The sequence below is a fragment of the Acanthaster planci genome, linkage group LG17, assembly GCF_054643075.1.
Source record: "Acanthaster planci isolate LZ-2023a linkage group LG17, COTS_SCS, whole genome shotgun sequence".
NCBI lineage: Eukaryota > Metazoa > Echinodermata > Asteroidea > Valvatida > Acanthasteridae > Acanthaster > Acanthaster planci.
In genome coordinates, this window is record NC_141793.1 from 8,544,088 (window position 1) to 8,562,600 (window position 18,513).

At 37.3% G+C, this 18,513-nt stretch overlaps 1 protein-coding gene across 3 annotated transcripts in view; it reads right to left on the reverse strand.

Annotated features, from left to right (window-relative positions):
- Positions 1–18,513, reverse strand: part of LOC110984221 (voltage-gated inwardly rectifying potassium channel KCNH6-like) — a 124,023-nt gene that overhangs the window by 104,705 nt on the left and 805 nt on the right. For 2 of the 3 annotated variants that reach the window (XM_022244168.2, XM_022244169.2), the window contains exon 2: positions 12,828–13,058. In XM_022244168.2, the coding sequence (XP_022099860.1) occupies positions 12,828–13,058 (231 nt within the window). Of the gene's footprint in view, positions 1–4,634; positions 5,262–12,827; positions 13,059–18,513 lie in introns of those variants that run through there. The other variant, XM_087147734.1, reaches the window with a different exon arrangement.

Below are 18,513 nucleotides of genomic sequence, written 5' to 3' on the forward strand. Positions count from 1 at the left end.
GCTGAGTTCACACATTTCAAACAAGTCAAAAACAAAGTTGGATTTATACCCAATTTAGTCTAAGTATGGGTAAGATGATCAATGCCATCTGCTCCAGTGTTTCACACAATTAATACGAATCTGATCCAAATCCGACTGAAGTACATTCAATACAATCCAATCTGATTATGGATTTGAATTGAAAGTCCATGTCTTTAACACATGTACTTAGTTATTTTGAGCACGCAAACAAGCTGTGCATTGTATTGTGATGTACATGTACATGTAGGGGGGGCTTACAAGTAAAACAATTTATGCAAACCTTTCCTACATGTATTTCATACTGTACATCTTTTAATGCACAACTACACGTACATGTACTGTACATACTGTAAGTCTAGTGAAACAGATTTAAATCACGTACATGTACATGTAGGTGTATATAAACATGTACAATTTCCATTACTTTCACAGGCAGTGGTACAGGTTTCCAGCTGAATAAGATACATGTACCACATTTAACACCAAATCTGCCTAATGTCCCTTGCATTGTGCTACAGCCAGCCATGGCCATTAATACATGTAGCTAATCAGCCGCAACCTGACAGCTGTACACCTGGCTTTTTACGTGTTTCCAGTGCAAGTTTGTGCGTCCCACAAATAAAGCCATCACAAGCAATAATAGAATTAACTATGATGCAATCTGAGAAACCCTGCACATAAAAATCACTCATGGGTTATAATCTTTTTAAGCATTTTAAAGTGCAGATTCTCGTGCACATATATAACCTGTAATCCAAACATCTGCTCAAAAAGATTGGAGGTTGAAGCACATACTAGTTCTGAGAAAATGCTCTTCAAAGTAGAATACCTCAAAACTAAAGAAAATATCCACTGCCAAATGATGTCAGCATTAATCATGCAAGTAAAAAAATCCTGAACATGCCAACCCAACAAAATTTCTCAGAATTCAGATTTCTTGGAATAAATCTGGATGAGCCAAATGCCCAAAGTGGCAAACAACTTCATGTACACATAAATGCATGCACATGAACCTCAACATATAAGACCCCTTTCTGCAGTTAATTAAAAATTTGACTACATTGTATATTTTACTTTCAATGCCAGTAGAAATCAACCCATGACTGGCCAATTACAAAACTTGAAGTGTCTTAAGAGTTATTTTCTGACCATTATCAGTAACGTCCTTCTTTTCAGAGCTTCATCAATACTTGCTGTGTACGTAATCTCCCCAGCCACAGATCTATGCAATTGATTTTTGCAAAGTGATATTATAAATGACTCTGTTTGTGTACCTCACTGATTTGAAAGGGAACTGCAGACAATTTGCACTTAAAACCCACTGTTGCGACAGTACATGTATCTTAAAATGGATCACCGTTTCTTCTCAACCTTCTTCCATAATTACATGCAACATCTTTCCCATTGGACAACACGGCAATCTAGGTGTCTTCCCATCTTTAACGATGACTTAGCAACCAATTAGTGCACACTGCATGAATAAGTGGGAAAATATCTCATTCCGTCCTGTCCGGACTGGTAAAAGCAAATTGACAGAGTGCTGGATCCACAATAAGTCCGACAACCGGGCCAACACGTTCCACAGTTTGGAGGCTTATGTGTCTAAGCTTTGCATCACGTTTAGGTGATGAAGCTCTGATGAAGGCTTCTCCATTTCCTCATTCCAGGATGTTAACACCTCTCAATGATGGCTCTGGCCAAAATTCCCATGGGGCATCACCTTTCTTAATTTCCCATTAATTCCCAGGATAATCCTGTGATATCAACAGCCTTGGTTAATTCATTTTCATATGGAACACCTGGGGAGGTGAACTATCAAATATTGTAGCATCAACATGTATACTGCACAAATTCTACGGCTCATATGGTAGGGTGAAATAACAAGTTTGAATTACAAATCAAACACAACTGGCTTGTCTCTTTAAACCATGAATGTATCTACATCAACACATCAATCACATTTCTGACATAAATGGAATCCTGTATTAATAATTCACAACTTGGCTGTGTTCTTCGGGGATGTAAAGGTCAGCTGATACATTGATGACATACATGTACCTCCCTCTAACAAAGGGGGAAAAATTAATTCCGGATTTCTAAACATCTCTGTAATTGTTTGCTTTCATTTAATTAGACTTCTCAAAAATTACAAATCCCTTGTCCCAAATCCCAGTCAATCTTTATTGTCCAAAAAGTAACAACACCTTCTGTGTGGTGATACATGTAAATGTATACTTTCTCAATGACACTCCCAATTTATCATATTCCTCTCATTAAAAGCTGCTCATGGCAAAGAGAATATTCTATTCTAACTACAGAGTACATTCATCAAGTATAAACAAGATTGCATCTCTAATTCAATCTTATACACAAATCATGGCCTCAATCCACACAAAGTAATGGCCTACTTGCTAGTTCGACAGGTTTGAGCACAAGTCACATCATTTATACTCTTCAGGATTGTCCCAAATGCAAATCATCGATTTAAAATGTGTGTTTAATGCATCCTACACTGGCTAGGGGGGCATTTGCATAAAAAGATATGGAATTTACTCGCAAACACAAATATGAGTATTTAAAATTTAAGATAAAAAAGAAAAGATTTCTCCGATGTGCTGGGACTTTCTCGTATATGCAAATTAAGTAGCAACATGTAAATGTTTCAAGGGCACATCTGTATCCTTTCTCTATGTGAAGATCTTGCACTGAAATCAAGTTACTAAAAAAGACAAAAAAAACAAAACAAATTACTGTCACCCCTGCTGCCCAATGCAAAATGTAATTTCAATCAGCAGAGAAGGAAAGGGGGGGGGAAATTTGGCAGTACAGAGCAACAACTCATTCTTGTACCTACAAACTCTAATCAGATTATCCACGGTATTTACATCCAGCAGCCTCGATCTTTACGTGATGTCCAACCAGTTTGGCGCGGGCTTTTCCCTCTGCCTCAAGCATAGGGCTACACCCTGTGTGAGAAACCCCAAGGCTAGTGTTTGTTTCTCCCCAATCCAGCCCTTGGCAATGATTTGGAACAGACGTTTGACTTTAGCCAGTTGGCTGTGAAAACTATGCATGCGTATTGTGAAGCTTGACACGCTTGGCCTCAGACTTACATGTATTACAAGCATGAAGCAAGTCAATGATAGAAATCAGCATGCTGAACCCAAAGAAGTGGAAAATTCAGTTGGAGGGTGAATATGAAGGAAAATGGAGGCAGTAAGTTATAACCGCAAAGGCAATATTTATAAGATGCAGGAATGAAGCATCAAGAATGTAGGTTGAGGTTTCTTATGAAGAACTTATAATGTATAAAATAAAACATTATTTGTAAAATAATGCTAGTAATTCATGAGCATATGTAGGCACATTTTGATATTGCCACTTTGTTATTTTTTTACTAAAGGATCATGCACAAAACTTGTATAAGTATTATAAGAGTAGAAGGCTTTTCTTCAAAGCGTCATGAACTACAAACTTTATTGAGAAATTCACTGTGAAAGTTATGACTTGTGATTCAGTTTGCTCTCCACTTCTCCTCTGGTACAGTGTGTGTTTAGAGTAGCCAGGTTCAATTATAAAGGGTCCATGCCATGCAGTTTTTCCTATGCTTACAACCCTCGGAAATGCACCTTTGTGTCTCAATTGATCTTATTTTCAAATGAGCTTGTGCTAGGCTGAATGTACTACATGTACGTACTACGTGATGGAAATTTTATATTTTAAGGTGCGAACACTGTACATTATTTTTTCCCTTGATGGCATCTTCAGCTGCAAAACCCCCAGACTAATCATAATTTATCATGTTTGGTCAAGTACATGTACTTTACATGGTATGAAGCTTCACCTTGTGGTATGTTTCTTGAAATCATATACATGTAAAGCAGCCATCACAAATTACCATGAGCCAAAAGTTAAGCAGTGCTGATGAGCTACATGTATAGATGTATAACAACACCTTGTCAGAATACATATTTTGTGAGTGGGTTAGATTCTGGGGAAAAAAAGTGAACTCACTCAACTCAGGAGCAGTATGCTCTGCCTGTTGAAAGGAAACAGGTTCAGATGCAACAAATCAAATGTGCTTTAAGATAATCATGAGTTAATCAACCCCTGGTTATGTTCTAAGCATTCCTGTCAGTTGCACAGTGGGGGGTATCAACAATGTATAGGCCTGTAAATGCAATTATCCCAAATAACCAAGTGCCACATATGGTACATGTACAATTGTACTTTGCTGCAGTCCAAAAAAAATCCCATCAACATACATGTATACTATCTTGTGTCCCTCCTGAACTTCTTCTAGGATGTACTCTCAGGAAAGGTTGTTGTTCATCAAGCATGACTTGACTGCATCCAACACCCATCAAGCAACTGAAGCAGCAATAACGCATCGATCAGCTGTTTGTGTTTTGACACGAAACCAAAAGGTACACTAGGAAAAATCTTAAAATATGGGCAAAAACAAATTTATACATGTATGAAAAATGATTGAAAAAAGTTAACCTTTTGAAAACTTGCATCAAGTTTGGAAACAACAGGGTTTGCCCACTATACATGTACATTTCACACCTAATGACTTTCCTAATCAATCTAATTTACAAAACTTAACCTACCTTTCGACTACTAACCGTTGTGTCCTGCAAGTACATGTATATTTCCTGTGGTGATGTTTCTCCTCAAATCCTTCAAGAAATAATGTCTCATTGATCAGCCTGCTGCTGAGTGAAATCTCCAATCTCTATGTTAAATATACACAGTGAGTGTTTCCAATAATGTACATGTACATAAACCAATTCCTCAATGGTTCAGCAATTCAAACAATGAATATCTCCCACAGCATTACTTACAAATAACTTGAGTATCTACTTTTTGTTCTTCGGACACAAATGAATATGTGTAACTCCAGGAACATCAGCTACTTCTTGAGCAACCAAAGCTCTACTCCTTCTGTTACAAAATGTAAACTCCAGCAAGTACGCAAGCTGATCCTCCAAACACAAAGATGACAAAGGGTGGTAGGGAGCAAATAAGTTCCCACACAGAAACTCTGTGATGATGGCCCACTCAAAGCAGGCTTGTCTTCCAGCGAAGGTCACAAGCCCATCACTGGGCCATTACTCTTCACAGCTAAAGTTTAGTAGATGGGGAACACTGGCACTATGCAGATGTAGATAAATGTATCCTAATCAGTTTATCCCAAATGGAAACTGACTCATTCAAAATGCTTCCAACTTGTAGATTCCACTATCAGAAAAACTAGATTGACCCCCTGCAGGCCAGATGCTGCACTGGTAGATACAGTTGGCAGCCAATAATCAATACTACAGCCAGAAACATACCTACAGTCAAATCAATGGCCCCCTTCCAACAAGGGCTGTACACTGAAAGGAAGCCATTACACATGATATTGATTTTCCAGCAAGATCCACAACAGGCTAGAATTGATCTTTCCTCCCAAGCTTCAAATTTTGAAAACACATATATGTACGTCATTGAGTCACCGACGCACAGCTTTTTGTGCACAGTGAGCTTGTACAGTACCAGTATACACCCAGGTATATATGTTCACTTTAACCTCCTCTTCAGGATTATTTGAAGCCGAAGTTTAGAGAAACATTTTCTCCACGGGCATATACATGTAAACATGGAGATTTCAAAACATCCTGTGATTACTGGGTGGGCAGGTACAAGAACACGTACAGTACCATAAATGTTGACATCAATGCAATTACCAGCACTTCCTGTGAAAAGGGGTGTCCTTCATCAACCGTTGTGCAATTGCTCAAAATATGACACTAAATCAATAATTAGTTCAGTTAGTTAGGAGCAGGTTACATGTTGTAACATACGTTTAGGATGGCATTTGTGGACTTTTATAAAACTGTTATGATTAGTTGCACTTCAAATCACATACTTACTGGTTTTGCCTTTACCAATTTACTTGAACTACGTTGATGAAGGGCATTTATAACACATCTCCAGACAAAAAAAATCTCCGTCTAATGTAAACATATAGCACATTATAAAAAACTGAAAGAGGGACAACCATCTTAACAGTGTGTTCAAACTTAGCAGTCACAAAGAATGTCAACAGAATGAAAAAATGCACACTGTACTTGACTTTTTCTGTTTATCCTTTGTTATTGAATAAATAATAAATCAAATGATTTCTTCAAAATAATTGATTAAATTGAAATCCACTGAACATTTATCTTCATGCAAATTACATGTAATTACAAGTTTTTAGGAAAAGGCTCACAGCTGAGGTTAAGATGAATTACATGTAAATACTTTTCTGAGCACAACAATCAGACTTAAGATGACTCTTCAAAGTGTCCAAGTTAAACTGGAATTTTTAAACCACTGATCAAATAAGTGTGCTGTGAAGATGTGGGTTTCAGTCTCATTCAAGCAGACAAGCAATTTTTCACGCTCTCTGCATATCCCACACTAAGCGTACTGTGCTTCATAAAACTGAATCAGAATTTTTTTCTTTTACATGTATGCCCTTCTGTTACTAGTAGACCTTTAGCACCTTAAGGCATTGAAATGCATTGAATACATTGCACTGTAAAGAAGTGAAATATTTGTTTTGCTAACAAAACTTTCTTTATGTGAGAAATGAAAAAACTCTAATCAAAGAATTATTTCATGGATGTGTAATATTCCACAAAGGGCATGAAATGTTGCCAAACAAAAGACTTTATGGCATAAACTCTCACAATCTTTTTGTGTGATTATAACAATCACAAACAAATCTTATTCAACTCATACATGTACAAACCCTATTTTAATTAAAACATTTAATCCTCTTCAACCAGTTTACTTCTTCAAATAGTTATTATTGGAATCCTTTACTGCACTGTGTACTCTTCCCTTTTAGTAAAGAGCTCAATACAATGTACAATATTAAATACACAAAAAGTGCACATACATGTACATGACATATATTCAGATTCATCATGTAACTGTTGCCTTGCCGAAAAGCTAATCTTACTGCGAACATTCTCGGTAGTGATATTAAATTACACAGAAGTTTTCCCTAGGGTCTCATCTACAGGTAACAATGAGAGCACAGCATTAGACTAGCTGGCTAAATTAGATATTCTTGACAGCAGATGTTACATGATTTCTTTGATCATTTTTGAACTCCTGAGACAGAATAGCCATTTTTACTGACTAACAGCCCGTAACATTGAATTTATGGAAATTTGTTTAATACTTTTCAAAGAAAATTCAGCCACACAATTATGTGCCTATGAAAGAACCTTCTTTTTTAATATTTTATTTTCTTTTTTTCAACTTCTTAACTGAAAATGAGTATGTCCACTCTCCAGATCTAAGCTGTACAAAAATAATTTTTGTCTGATATTTAGCGAACATAATACACATACTCATATGTACATAGATTGAAAATGCAATCCAAATGTTTGCTTTTATGGTAATACAAACACATTAGATTTTGCATTTTGATAGTACACTTCACTGTTCAATGAAAATGTTTACATCTGGTCAAGCTAACCCCCCATGAGTTTATTTATTTTTCCAGTAAAAAATGCTTTGAGCAAGCAAATACAATCTCACAAGATGTGATGAGGGCGGTTGCTCCTACTGTACATTGTGAACATGAAGGAGGTTGCAACTACCACATGTTGTGTACATGTACATTGTACCTGTGCCTGTAGTGCAAAAAAGATTAATGAACTTCACAAACTGCGCTCTTGGCTCACAGATAAAGCCCTAAACAAGTTTTTCACTAAGAGCTCTGTCTCTGCTTGAGTACATTCCTTTTGACAACCCCCCCAAAAAACCAATAGACTGGCACCAAGAAAGATGAAACTTGAACCTGTTAATTCAACCTCAAATTGCATAGAGAGGGATTTCAAACACACCTCCATCGCACATTGTTTCATTGCTGAACTTCAATGAGTTTCATTGGTCAATGTCTTGCACATGTATGTCCTTACACCAGGTTATCAAATTCTGAACTACCGGTATCATTAGCACAAAATTAATGTCAACTGCACTGTGTGATGCAAAGAACATGTACATGTATTAAGAGTTTCATTACCATGGCAACATTGTATGGCCACAATCGTGAGCATATTTATGTATTCATGTAGCCCTGAGCATGGTACTTCTTGTGTCCTGTGTTAGTAAATTTTATGGGAAACTACACATAAATTGATTGCTCAGTTTGTAAACTTTGAAAACAACATTCTTTCACTTGTGAAAAGTACAGGGTACTGTTCATTAGAAGCAGTGTACCAATGACAGCCCTTGTAAAAACATGAAAGAATTCATTAATTGATTATGAACGCTACTCTATCAAACACCTTATTCAAATGGACTACAGTAAGCCTTTTGTGAGTTAAATTTGAACAAAATCTGGTACACTGAGTTCTTTAAATTACACGAACACAGCCATTTGAATTCTCCATACTTTGAACACTGTCGCTATTCCTCATGATTGGGACAAGCTTTTGCTTAATGTACATAAAAGACACCTTGCAAAAGCTTCCCCTGAATTATGGGGTACATGTACATGTATAGCAACAATTTCATTTACATGTAGTTTGCATGGGAAATTAAAATTGTTACGTTTATGGACAATCAGATAACTCAGTGTGCCTGATTTTATTCAAATTGAACTAGCAAAAGGTTTACTGAAATAATGTACATGTACATGTACTTGTATTGGTACATGTACACGTACATGTATTAAATAAACATCCTTTCTCCCAGAATGCTTGCAGTTCCAGAAGAGGGGGTTGACTCCTTCCTCTCTGTTATCATAGGGCAAAACACACCTGGCAATTTCAAGGCTCAAGCACACATATAGCCAGACATGAGCAGAGCTGTGGCACATGTCAAGGTGCGGAAGGTGAGAGTGTAATGAATAGATATAGACTGGGTATACAGGCTGTTGAATAATCTAGTGCTTAAGTGGATGTCATGTGAAATTCAGGACAGTTCTGTGGTTCTTGCTGCAGTAAACAATGGGGGCGGTGCTGCTTAGGGAGCTGTCAGGTTTTTTTAACACAAATGTGACTAGCTCTAGAAAAATGGGTAATAAGTCGCTGGATTCAGGTTATGCGTTTTTGATACGGCTGGATTTTGTACATCACAAGCTACAATTTGATATATGAATGACCCCTGTAGTGCGCTGCGTTCCGGAGATATACTGTACATGTATAGACATTTGTATATCCACATTTTCGTATTCAATAAAAGCACCTTTCGAGAAAAAGCTCATAAAGTGTAGCACTTGGAACCACAATGCTATATAGGATTTCTTTTTGAATGACCAATTTTTCATCTTTATTCATCAGTATCAATGTTTGCAGTCACAAATTCTGAAAATATATATTATAGAAGCTATTAAAGGAAAAAACACAAAACCACATTTCTGATGAAATTTTGCCTCTTCAAACAGAACAAGCTATTACGTGTTTTGGCATGGCGTGACTTAATACCGTTTTTTGCAGAGCAGGTCACAAATACTTGGATTCACCAGTATCCCACTTCAACACATGATTCTATGTACATGTAATTACCACAATTTTAACTGCACTGTGTGCTCACTCAGGAGTTTCAGGTTACATTTCCAACAACCTACTGTATCAATATGAAGTCAGCAAGGTTATGAGATGCAGGTGTGGTTCCCTATGAAGCAGACTCTCAAAAGTTCCAAGCTATCAAAACACACTGTCCCAACCTACATATATGTGGATTAATTGGTATGCATACAGGTACATGTACATGTACCATACGTACCTAGTCAGCCATGCGAAGCGAGCTCCGCTATGTTTCCATGCATACATGAACATACAAACATTGATCACGGCACGCAGCAGAAATGTTACAAAATTCTGACTTGAGATCCCCATGTATGATTTTGATTCGGTGGACTGAAAGATTGATATTGGGTTGTGCATACATGTTCAATGGGAGTACCTAGACTTGTTGAGCCTATAAATACATACATGTACATGTATACACCTGATCTGAGGGTTGATTCTTAGGACGATGGATTGAATAACCCACTCAATCAATACCAGTGAATTCATGATTACATGCAATTTCCATTTATATAAGGTACATGTACACATACATTAACGCAATCAATACTTGCTGGATGCTTTAAATAAGCCAAAAAAAGCAAGAGTGAAATTTCATTAGCAGACTGGACTTTGGTCTAATCTTGGTCTGATGCATCATAGCCCATCTGACTACCATTGTGGAGCACTGTGCACATCTCTTTAAAATAAGACCTGCAGCAAAGCTCTCTAGATAACGTACGTTAACTGCTCCTGATGAAGTCAACACATTTGGAATACAACAAAGTACCGATCTGACATGAAGAAAATAGATACATACACATACAAGTGCATGTACATGTACAGTACAAACTACACATGTCTGGTATACAACCTACGTGTACATGTATGTACATGTATCTCCTCACGACTATACATGTGTCTATAGCAAGTAATCGAAGCTCATAGTAAAAAATTGCGATTTACATTTACCATTTGTGTAAGAGTTTATAAGAAATACCAGTACGTGCCCAGATGCATGGGTTTGTAACAAAAAAACTGTTCCCATTCACTGCACACATGGTCTACAACAGCAAGGCAATGAATAATGCTTTAAGTGCCACTGTGAGATTTACTTAAAAACAATTCATGTTTAAACCGAAATGCAGGGAAAATGGTTCAGTCTAATCAGTGAAATTGGCTATTCAAACCAAGTACTGACCATGACTTCAACTACAAGTTATGCTTCATCAGTCTTTAAAGACAAAGAAGCGGGGTAGCTCTCATCATTATTACACGCACAATAGGGAGATTGACTACTCAAGATGAATTGGATTTAGGAAGATTGACTACTCAAGATGAATTGGATTTAGGAAGATTGACTACTCAAGATGATTTGGAATAGGGAGATTGACTACTTAAGATGATTTGGAATAGGGAGATTGACTACTCAAAATGAATTGGATTTAAGAAGATTGACTACTCAAGATGATTTGGAATAGGGAGATTGGCTACTCAGGATGATTTGGAGTAGGGAGATTGACTACTCAAGATGACTTGGAATAGGGAGAAGTTGAAAACTCAAGATGAATTGGAATAGGGAGATTGACTAATCAAGATGAACTGACATAGGGAGATTGACTACTCAAGATGAATTGGATTTAGGAAGATTGACTACTCAAGATGATTTGGAAGAGGAAGATTGACTACTCAAGATGAATTGGAAGAGGAAGATTGACTACTCAAGATGAATTGGAATAGGGAGATTGACTACTCAAGATGAATTTGAAGAGGGAGATTGATTACTCAAGATGATTTGGAATAGGGAGATTGACTACTCAAGATGATTTGGAATAGGGAGATTGACTACTCAAAATGAATTGGATTTAAGAAGATTGACTACTCAAGATGATTTGGAATAGGGAGATTGGCTACTCAGGATGATTTGGAATAGGGAGATTGACTACTCAAGATGACTTGGAATAGGGAGAAGTTGAAAACTCAAGATGAATTGGAATAGGGAGATTGACTAATCAAGATGAACTGACATAGGGAGATTGACTACTCAAGATGAATTGGATTTAGGAAGATTGACTACTCAAGATGATTTGGAAGAGGAAGATTGACTACTCAAGATGAATTGGAAGAGGAAGATTGACTACTCAAGATGATTTGGAATAGGGAGATTGACTACTCAAGATGATGCTTGCTGGGACCGATCTACTTTCTTGCCAGAACTATGCATTCTGGTCTAGAAAGTCAAGTTTTTCCTATGATGTCACAATTTTGCTAAGATTTGTCTGCTGCCCTCATTGACCGATTTCGATAAATTTGTGTGAAGAGCCCAGCCAGAGACTGAAAAGAGCACACAGAAAACACCAAGTTTTCCTGATTTAACGACATACATTGTAAAAGAGGGGTTAATCCAACTTGCTGCTTATGAGACAGTTGAAAACTATCATATAACATCAATTTAGCCCTACATGGCCCATCCCCTTTAAAGACAAGGAATTGTTACATGTACTTTCCAACCTCAGGACACTTGCAACTGCAGTTTATTTCCGAGAAAAGTGTGCTGAAATATCTGAAAAAGGCTGCAATACGGAGTTGATAGTGAACTTCAACTCAGTAGTTTTCCTACACTGCCGACAGTGTTGACTGCTGCACTTGCCTACAAGTAGTTGTAGCACGCATGCACATGTATAATTTGCCTATTTCATGGGAAAGGTCCATTACAGGGTGGAAAGTAACAGAATATGTTTGGGTAAATCGGATACAAGTCCTTTTAAACAGCTGCAGAATCTATCATGAAAAAATCTCAAGTAATCTCAAGATTATCCAATGGTTTCAATGGGATCAATGCTCTTCAAATTCGTTTAAATTCTTGGGATTTTTTTCCTTAATTTATGGCACATTTTAGAGGGACTTACAGAGCAATTTGATATAATATTGAAAAATGGGACAAAATCACTTTGTTCACAACTTGTAAAAATGCCTCTCTCTTCTAAAAGCAATTGGATATTTTGATGATACAGGAATGTCACTTGTAAGATAGTGATCTTTTCCTACATCCTGGGATGAAACTTTTGCTTGGGGATTAAACTCAAAAAGTAAGCCATAACTAGGGGCAGTGTCACATTGAGTGCCATCACATACATGTACATGAAGTCAGTTGAAGGATTTTGAGTTAAATTCCTTGGCAAAAGACAGTCAATTTTTCATGTGGCACACACTGTATCATCTGTATGGGCTTGGTATTGATCTTACCATCCTTCCTGTAGTAGGTTATTTCCACCTGGTGCTCCTCGCCTTGGTCTAGTGCTTCCTGTACCTCTTGTATGGACTCGTGGCTGGTCCCTTCCCCATGCAGGAAGACACAGGAGCAGGGTCGTTGCATGAGCTCAGCTCGTGAGTAGCCGGAGAGCTCACAGAATCCATCATTACAGAAGATGATGGCACAACCCTCCACCTTGGCATTGGCAATGATGAAATTCCGATCTGTTGTTTGAAAAAGCAACATTTTGTTCTGTAATAACTTTACTCATAGTAAAAGAAAATACAGGTGGGGTGTTGTTCAACTTACATGTATCAACCCTAAAAGTCAGGAACAATTCCCCATATACCACTGCAACCTACATGTATTTCTTGTTTATAAATTTATTTCTTTTCTTCTGCCAACTGCCAAAACTTAGCTTTCTGAGTTGCTGCTTTACCGACATTTTGAAACCAATGTCATGAAAATACATGTACATGTACAAGTATGTGCATGACACATATGAAACATTCTTGCAAAATGTCTAAATTTTTCAACTAAAAACTTTGAGCATAATTTTTAATTTTTCACAGACCCTCAAAATGGAGATAGACCATGCAAGGTCCAGCACATGTACATCTTAATAGTAAAGACACAAACATGTGCTTGGGCGATCTTAACCGTTCATGTGACCAATACATGTATTTTACATGGATAAAAGGGAAGGAAATACTCAAGCTTCCAGCTGCCTGTAGCCTCTGTCGCCAAATGACAAATATTTACACACTTCGGCTATAGGTACTGCCGACCACAAAAAACACATGTAAGTAGCGGCAAAAACCTGCAGGTAGCAACAACTACTCCTACAAACAATTTGCCAGGGGAAACCCTGAATACTACTGTACATGTACATGAGGAATATCAATTATGCAATTCAAAATTCAAACCACAGACTGCATTGACAGAGGAAAAGGTATGCAAATGTCCAAGATCTGTATGCCTGCAGACAAAAAGTACAATGCAGTTAGCTGTAATGGAATAGTGGATAGCGTAAATTGGTTGCATCAGTAACAAGGACCTGGTTCATACAATTTTAGTGTTTGCATATTTGTATCACATTTTGGTACATAAATGTTCACATAATGTATAACTTTGTGCCCACTTATATTCCAACAGGAAGTGTATACCTTGTATATGTGCATACATGTATGAAATATAAACTGTAATCAATTGAAATGCAAATAAATCCAGAGAAAATACACAAGTTTTTTTACTTTCATATAAAAATCAAAAGCATACACATACCTGTATTTTGCAATCAGTGATCACAGTAAAGTTTATTACATGTAGTGTACACCAGCATGTACATCATCTCTCAACATAATGTGACATCGTAACAACAATAACTTTTGCCATTTTTACAACAATCAAATCAAACTCGTAAAACAAAACCAAAAACAAACAATTAAAGTTAACAAAAATTTCTTTTATAGACTCATTGGAAGAAATTTCCATAGGAGCAACAGTGACGGCACATTCAAAAACTTGAAATGTACAATGTACATGTACAGTAGTTTGGGAAGTCACATGTACATGTGTGTTTGTCAACCTGTTGGATAAAAGGGACATCTGATGCACATACGTACAGTACATGAACATGTATGACTTGAACACAAACGTGGTACCAGCTTAGTAATGATTTCTATTTCTGGGAATTGGATTTGTCTACAGAATAACCTCATAATAAAGTCCTGTCTATTATGCCATCGCCCTGCATGATACTAGTAGGCTTACCAAATGCACAAATGTGGTACCTTTTTTACCCTAACTGTCCAGTGTCCTCCAACTGTTACAAGTTTGGGTCTGTTAGAGCCAACGTACCCAAAACCATTTTCACAGGTCCTATACCACAAGAACAGTGTTTGCGGATAATACAATTTGATACAAAGAGCTATTAGCAGCTAAACAGGTACCCAGTCCCCACATCCAATATGTTATACCCCTTGGATACCAAACTGAGTGAGTCATAGGATAATTAACCACAAGGCCAAGCTTGATAAATCAAACTACCAGGCTGAAATTAATACGCATCTGCTAATCAGAGCCACATTATGATTCCATCCCACAAAAATAGCCTGTAGGATGCTCATGTTGAGATGATCTGGTAAATTATAAGCAGGACAAAAGTACATGTACATGCAGCATTGCAGGCCAATTATGAGATAGTCGTGCTGAGTCAAGCAGATGATTCAGTGTATCAATTTCATGTATTACTGAGGATCACATAGGATTATTTTTTGAAAAGTCTCTGAACACACGAACCAACAGTCTAGGGTAACCTTCAATGTATACATGTACATGTGCATGTACAGTACAATACATGTACTTGCAACCTTTCGGATACATGCACATGTACAGGTATCTCTTGATGCTCGAGCCTTCAGTTGTAATGTGATAGTACTCTAAAACCACGAGGGCAGCTGAGGGTACAAGTACACTTGGACCCTTGGATAGAAAAAGAAGGATCCTACATTGCACGTTACATGGATGGGAAATTCTATGCACATCAATGAGATTCAACAGTTCATGTAGTTCAAAGTACGTGCAAGTTCCTGACAGATTTAACAATCAGGTACAGTTTATTTACCCTTTAGCCAACAAAATTCTTCAAAATCTCCCCAATGTAAAGTGGTTCAGAATATGTGCCCTATTTTGCAGGTTCAGTTCTAATTTGAAAGGGATTTTCTCCTTCAAACTTTTTGCACCAGTGATACGGTCACCCAAAGTGCTGATTTACATAAATTTCAACAAGTGTAAGTTAGGCTTCTCAACCTTTTGAAGGAAAACCAAATTAATTTTAGGCTTGGGTGGCATTTCAGTACTGCCACATAAGTGGCAATTTTTCATTTCAATACTGAAGAATACTGACTATCCATAAATACCAAATACCTGCACATTTGGTATTTCAATACCCCAGTATTCTTACTAATGTGTTCAGAATCTGAACCCCTACGTACAAACTTGCATATTGGCCCGATAAACAAATCTTTTTCCCTGATCAATGCCGATACACACGAAAAATACCCAATACCCCTTTTTTCTGACCCAATATGCACGTTATTGGGCCCCCTTTTGTACAGCCAATAGTGTGAAATTGAGTTATTGCACACACAGTGATTGTTTTTGTGTAAAAAAATATGGTTCTTTGATTCTCTTTTGAAATGATGTACAAGTACCTAAAAGGATTTTTATCCCCAGGGACCAAACTATTTCCATTGATTTTTGCCTGAATGGATAGAGTTTGAGTTGCCTGAACTACACGTACTCATCAAAATTTCTGTGAAGAAACGTGAAGTTTTCTGGGGTTTTCATCTGTTAAAAGTGGGCATACATGTATTTTCAAGTGGTACTGTGAAGGCTTTCTGTTTCATCATAAGAAACTAGGTGTCATTTCTGGGGGAAAAAAAGTTGGATCAAAAAAACCTTAGAAAGAATGAGATTTAGATCATAAGTGTGGAAGTGCGCATTTGGCCACAGAGCGATGAAGCGCACTGTGATATTCCGAAAGGCCACTGCCAGGCCCTGTGGCACGGCGGCAAGTCAGCATTGCAGTCTGTGTGCAGTACGTACATTAGCTTAACATGTGCCACACACTGTAAACGGGTGGATGGGGACTGCCTTTTGTGATTTTCTCCATGGTTGGCACTTGTTCATGGTAGCACTAAGCACTTTTCCTAAAGAAATAACACATATTCTTCTTTGAGAAGCTGTCTGATTTTTTTCTCGTAATCCCAATTTAAAAAGGTAGGCCTACATTCAAATGCACATTTATGTGGTTTGAGAGATTTTTTTGGCAACTGAGCAGCTACCATACAAACATATATATATATGTGAACTTCAGACTTCACAATAAATATTGATGCCCTATACATAAATCTGACATGCCTGACCTTCAACTGTTGTTTTTTTAGCTTATATTTAAAATATTTGAGAAATTAGGGTACTGTATCAATGTTGCATGAGCTCATTAATCTGTTTATTTTTTTTTAGGGGGGATCTCATACATGTACATTTACCTGCAAGTTGAGTCATGGTTGAGCAGAAAATACCTTGTGCTCAAAATTTTCTCACTGTTCATTCATAATTGTGATTGACTGGGACGATAGTTACATGTACATGTGTAATTTCAAATGTGTTTCCCCTAATTCTTCACTATAAATATTTTTTAAATATATTTTTCTATAAACCTTGCATGCATAATGACATAGAACACTCCATGCACATGATCAGCAAATACTAGATATAGGCCTTACCAGTGTAATGCATATTATGCACTAAAATTGCTGAATATTCTGCTCCAACATTAACTTTGTTTTGCCTTGATTACCGCAGAAAATGCCAATGACTTGATAGACCAGATTGACAGGTCACATTTGTGAGGGAGGTACAACGTAATCGCACTTTTGTCGCAAGAAATTGGAAAAAGATGACCTTTGCAACACTTGCCAATCAATAGATACAACTCAAAACTGGTTACCAAGTTGCTTACAATGTGAACATATCTGTAAACAAAAAATTGATAATAACTAATCATTGGAATATATAGCACTTACTTAGTAAGTTAGTAGTTACTTTCAGATCTGTCACTTTCCATGGGAAATTACAGGTGAAAAGTTCAGGAAATGCTCTAGACTGTACCGCAGAGCATCTAAATTTCTAAATTCTTCAATGCCCTTACTCCAAACCCCACACCATAGCTTTGTAAATTGTCAGTGAACAATAACAGAAATCCCCCACAATTTTGAAAAATCCTGGGGAGAACCCTGAGAATATTTGCAGAACCCTTTTAAAATAATCAAGAAGTACCGGCAGGAGGGCATGACATTTCGATCCTCTAGAGCAAAATCTCAAAGGCAATAAATAAATACATGTAAATTAAAAATAAAGGAACATAATCACATCGCCATACTTCATTCCATTCTTGAGTCATCCAATATCTACATGTATCTGCATTGTCACTTGAAGTGGAGAGACATTTACATGTAAGATGCAATTATCCAGCTCCACTTGGTAAGATGAAACTTAACAAAAGTCTGCCAACCCATTAGCCAAGAGCCTTTGAAGTAGTCATTGTGTTTGGGGTTTTGGTGTACATGTAGCTTATGGTGTCTGAATGGAAAAAGCAGAAGAATTTACATGTAGACATTTAGAAATAGATCAGTTTCAAATTGTTTAGAATGGTAAAGATGGACACAGAGTACATGATCGCTTTATTTTTGCGGGGAAATTTAACATGAATACTATTACACTATATACAATTTATTTTAGGCCCTTTTGAAAACACTTGCTTTTGTTTTAGGCACTAGAATTTTGGCAAATTTGTTTGACCGCCTCAAACATAACAGTACCCCCGGGGAAACTCTTAACCATGTGATATGTCGCAAGCACACATTTATTGTTTATGATCAAGAGCACTAGCGATGTTGCCATGCAAACCACCCCCTCCAAAAAGACTGACAACCTTGATCTTTCCTACGGTTGATGTGTCACTTCCAAAGCATTGTAATTGTGAGTACAAGGTTGTGTAGTCACGCTGGTACAATGCTAATTCTATGTGGGCATGGTACGTGTAGGTGCGCAGTAGGGGACAGTGAGTAGCAGATTTCCGCTGCTGGTGCGGTATAGCCACCATTTTTGTTT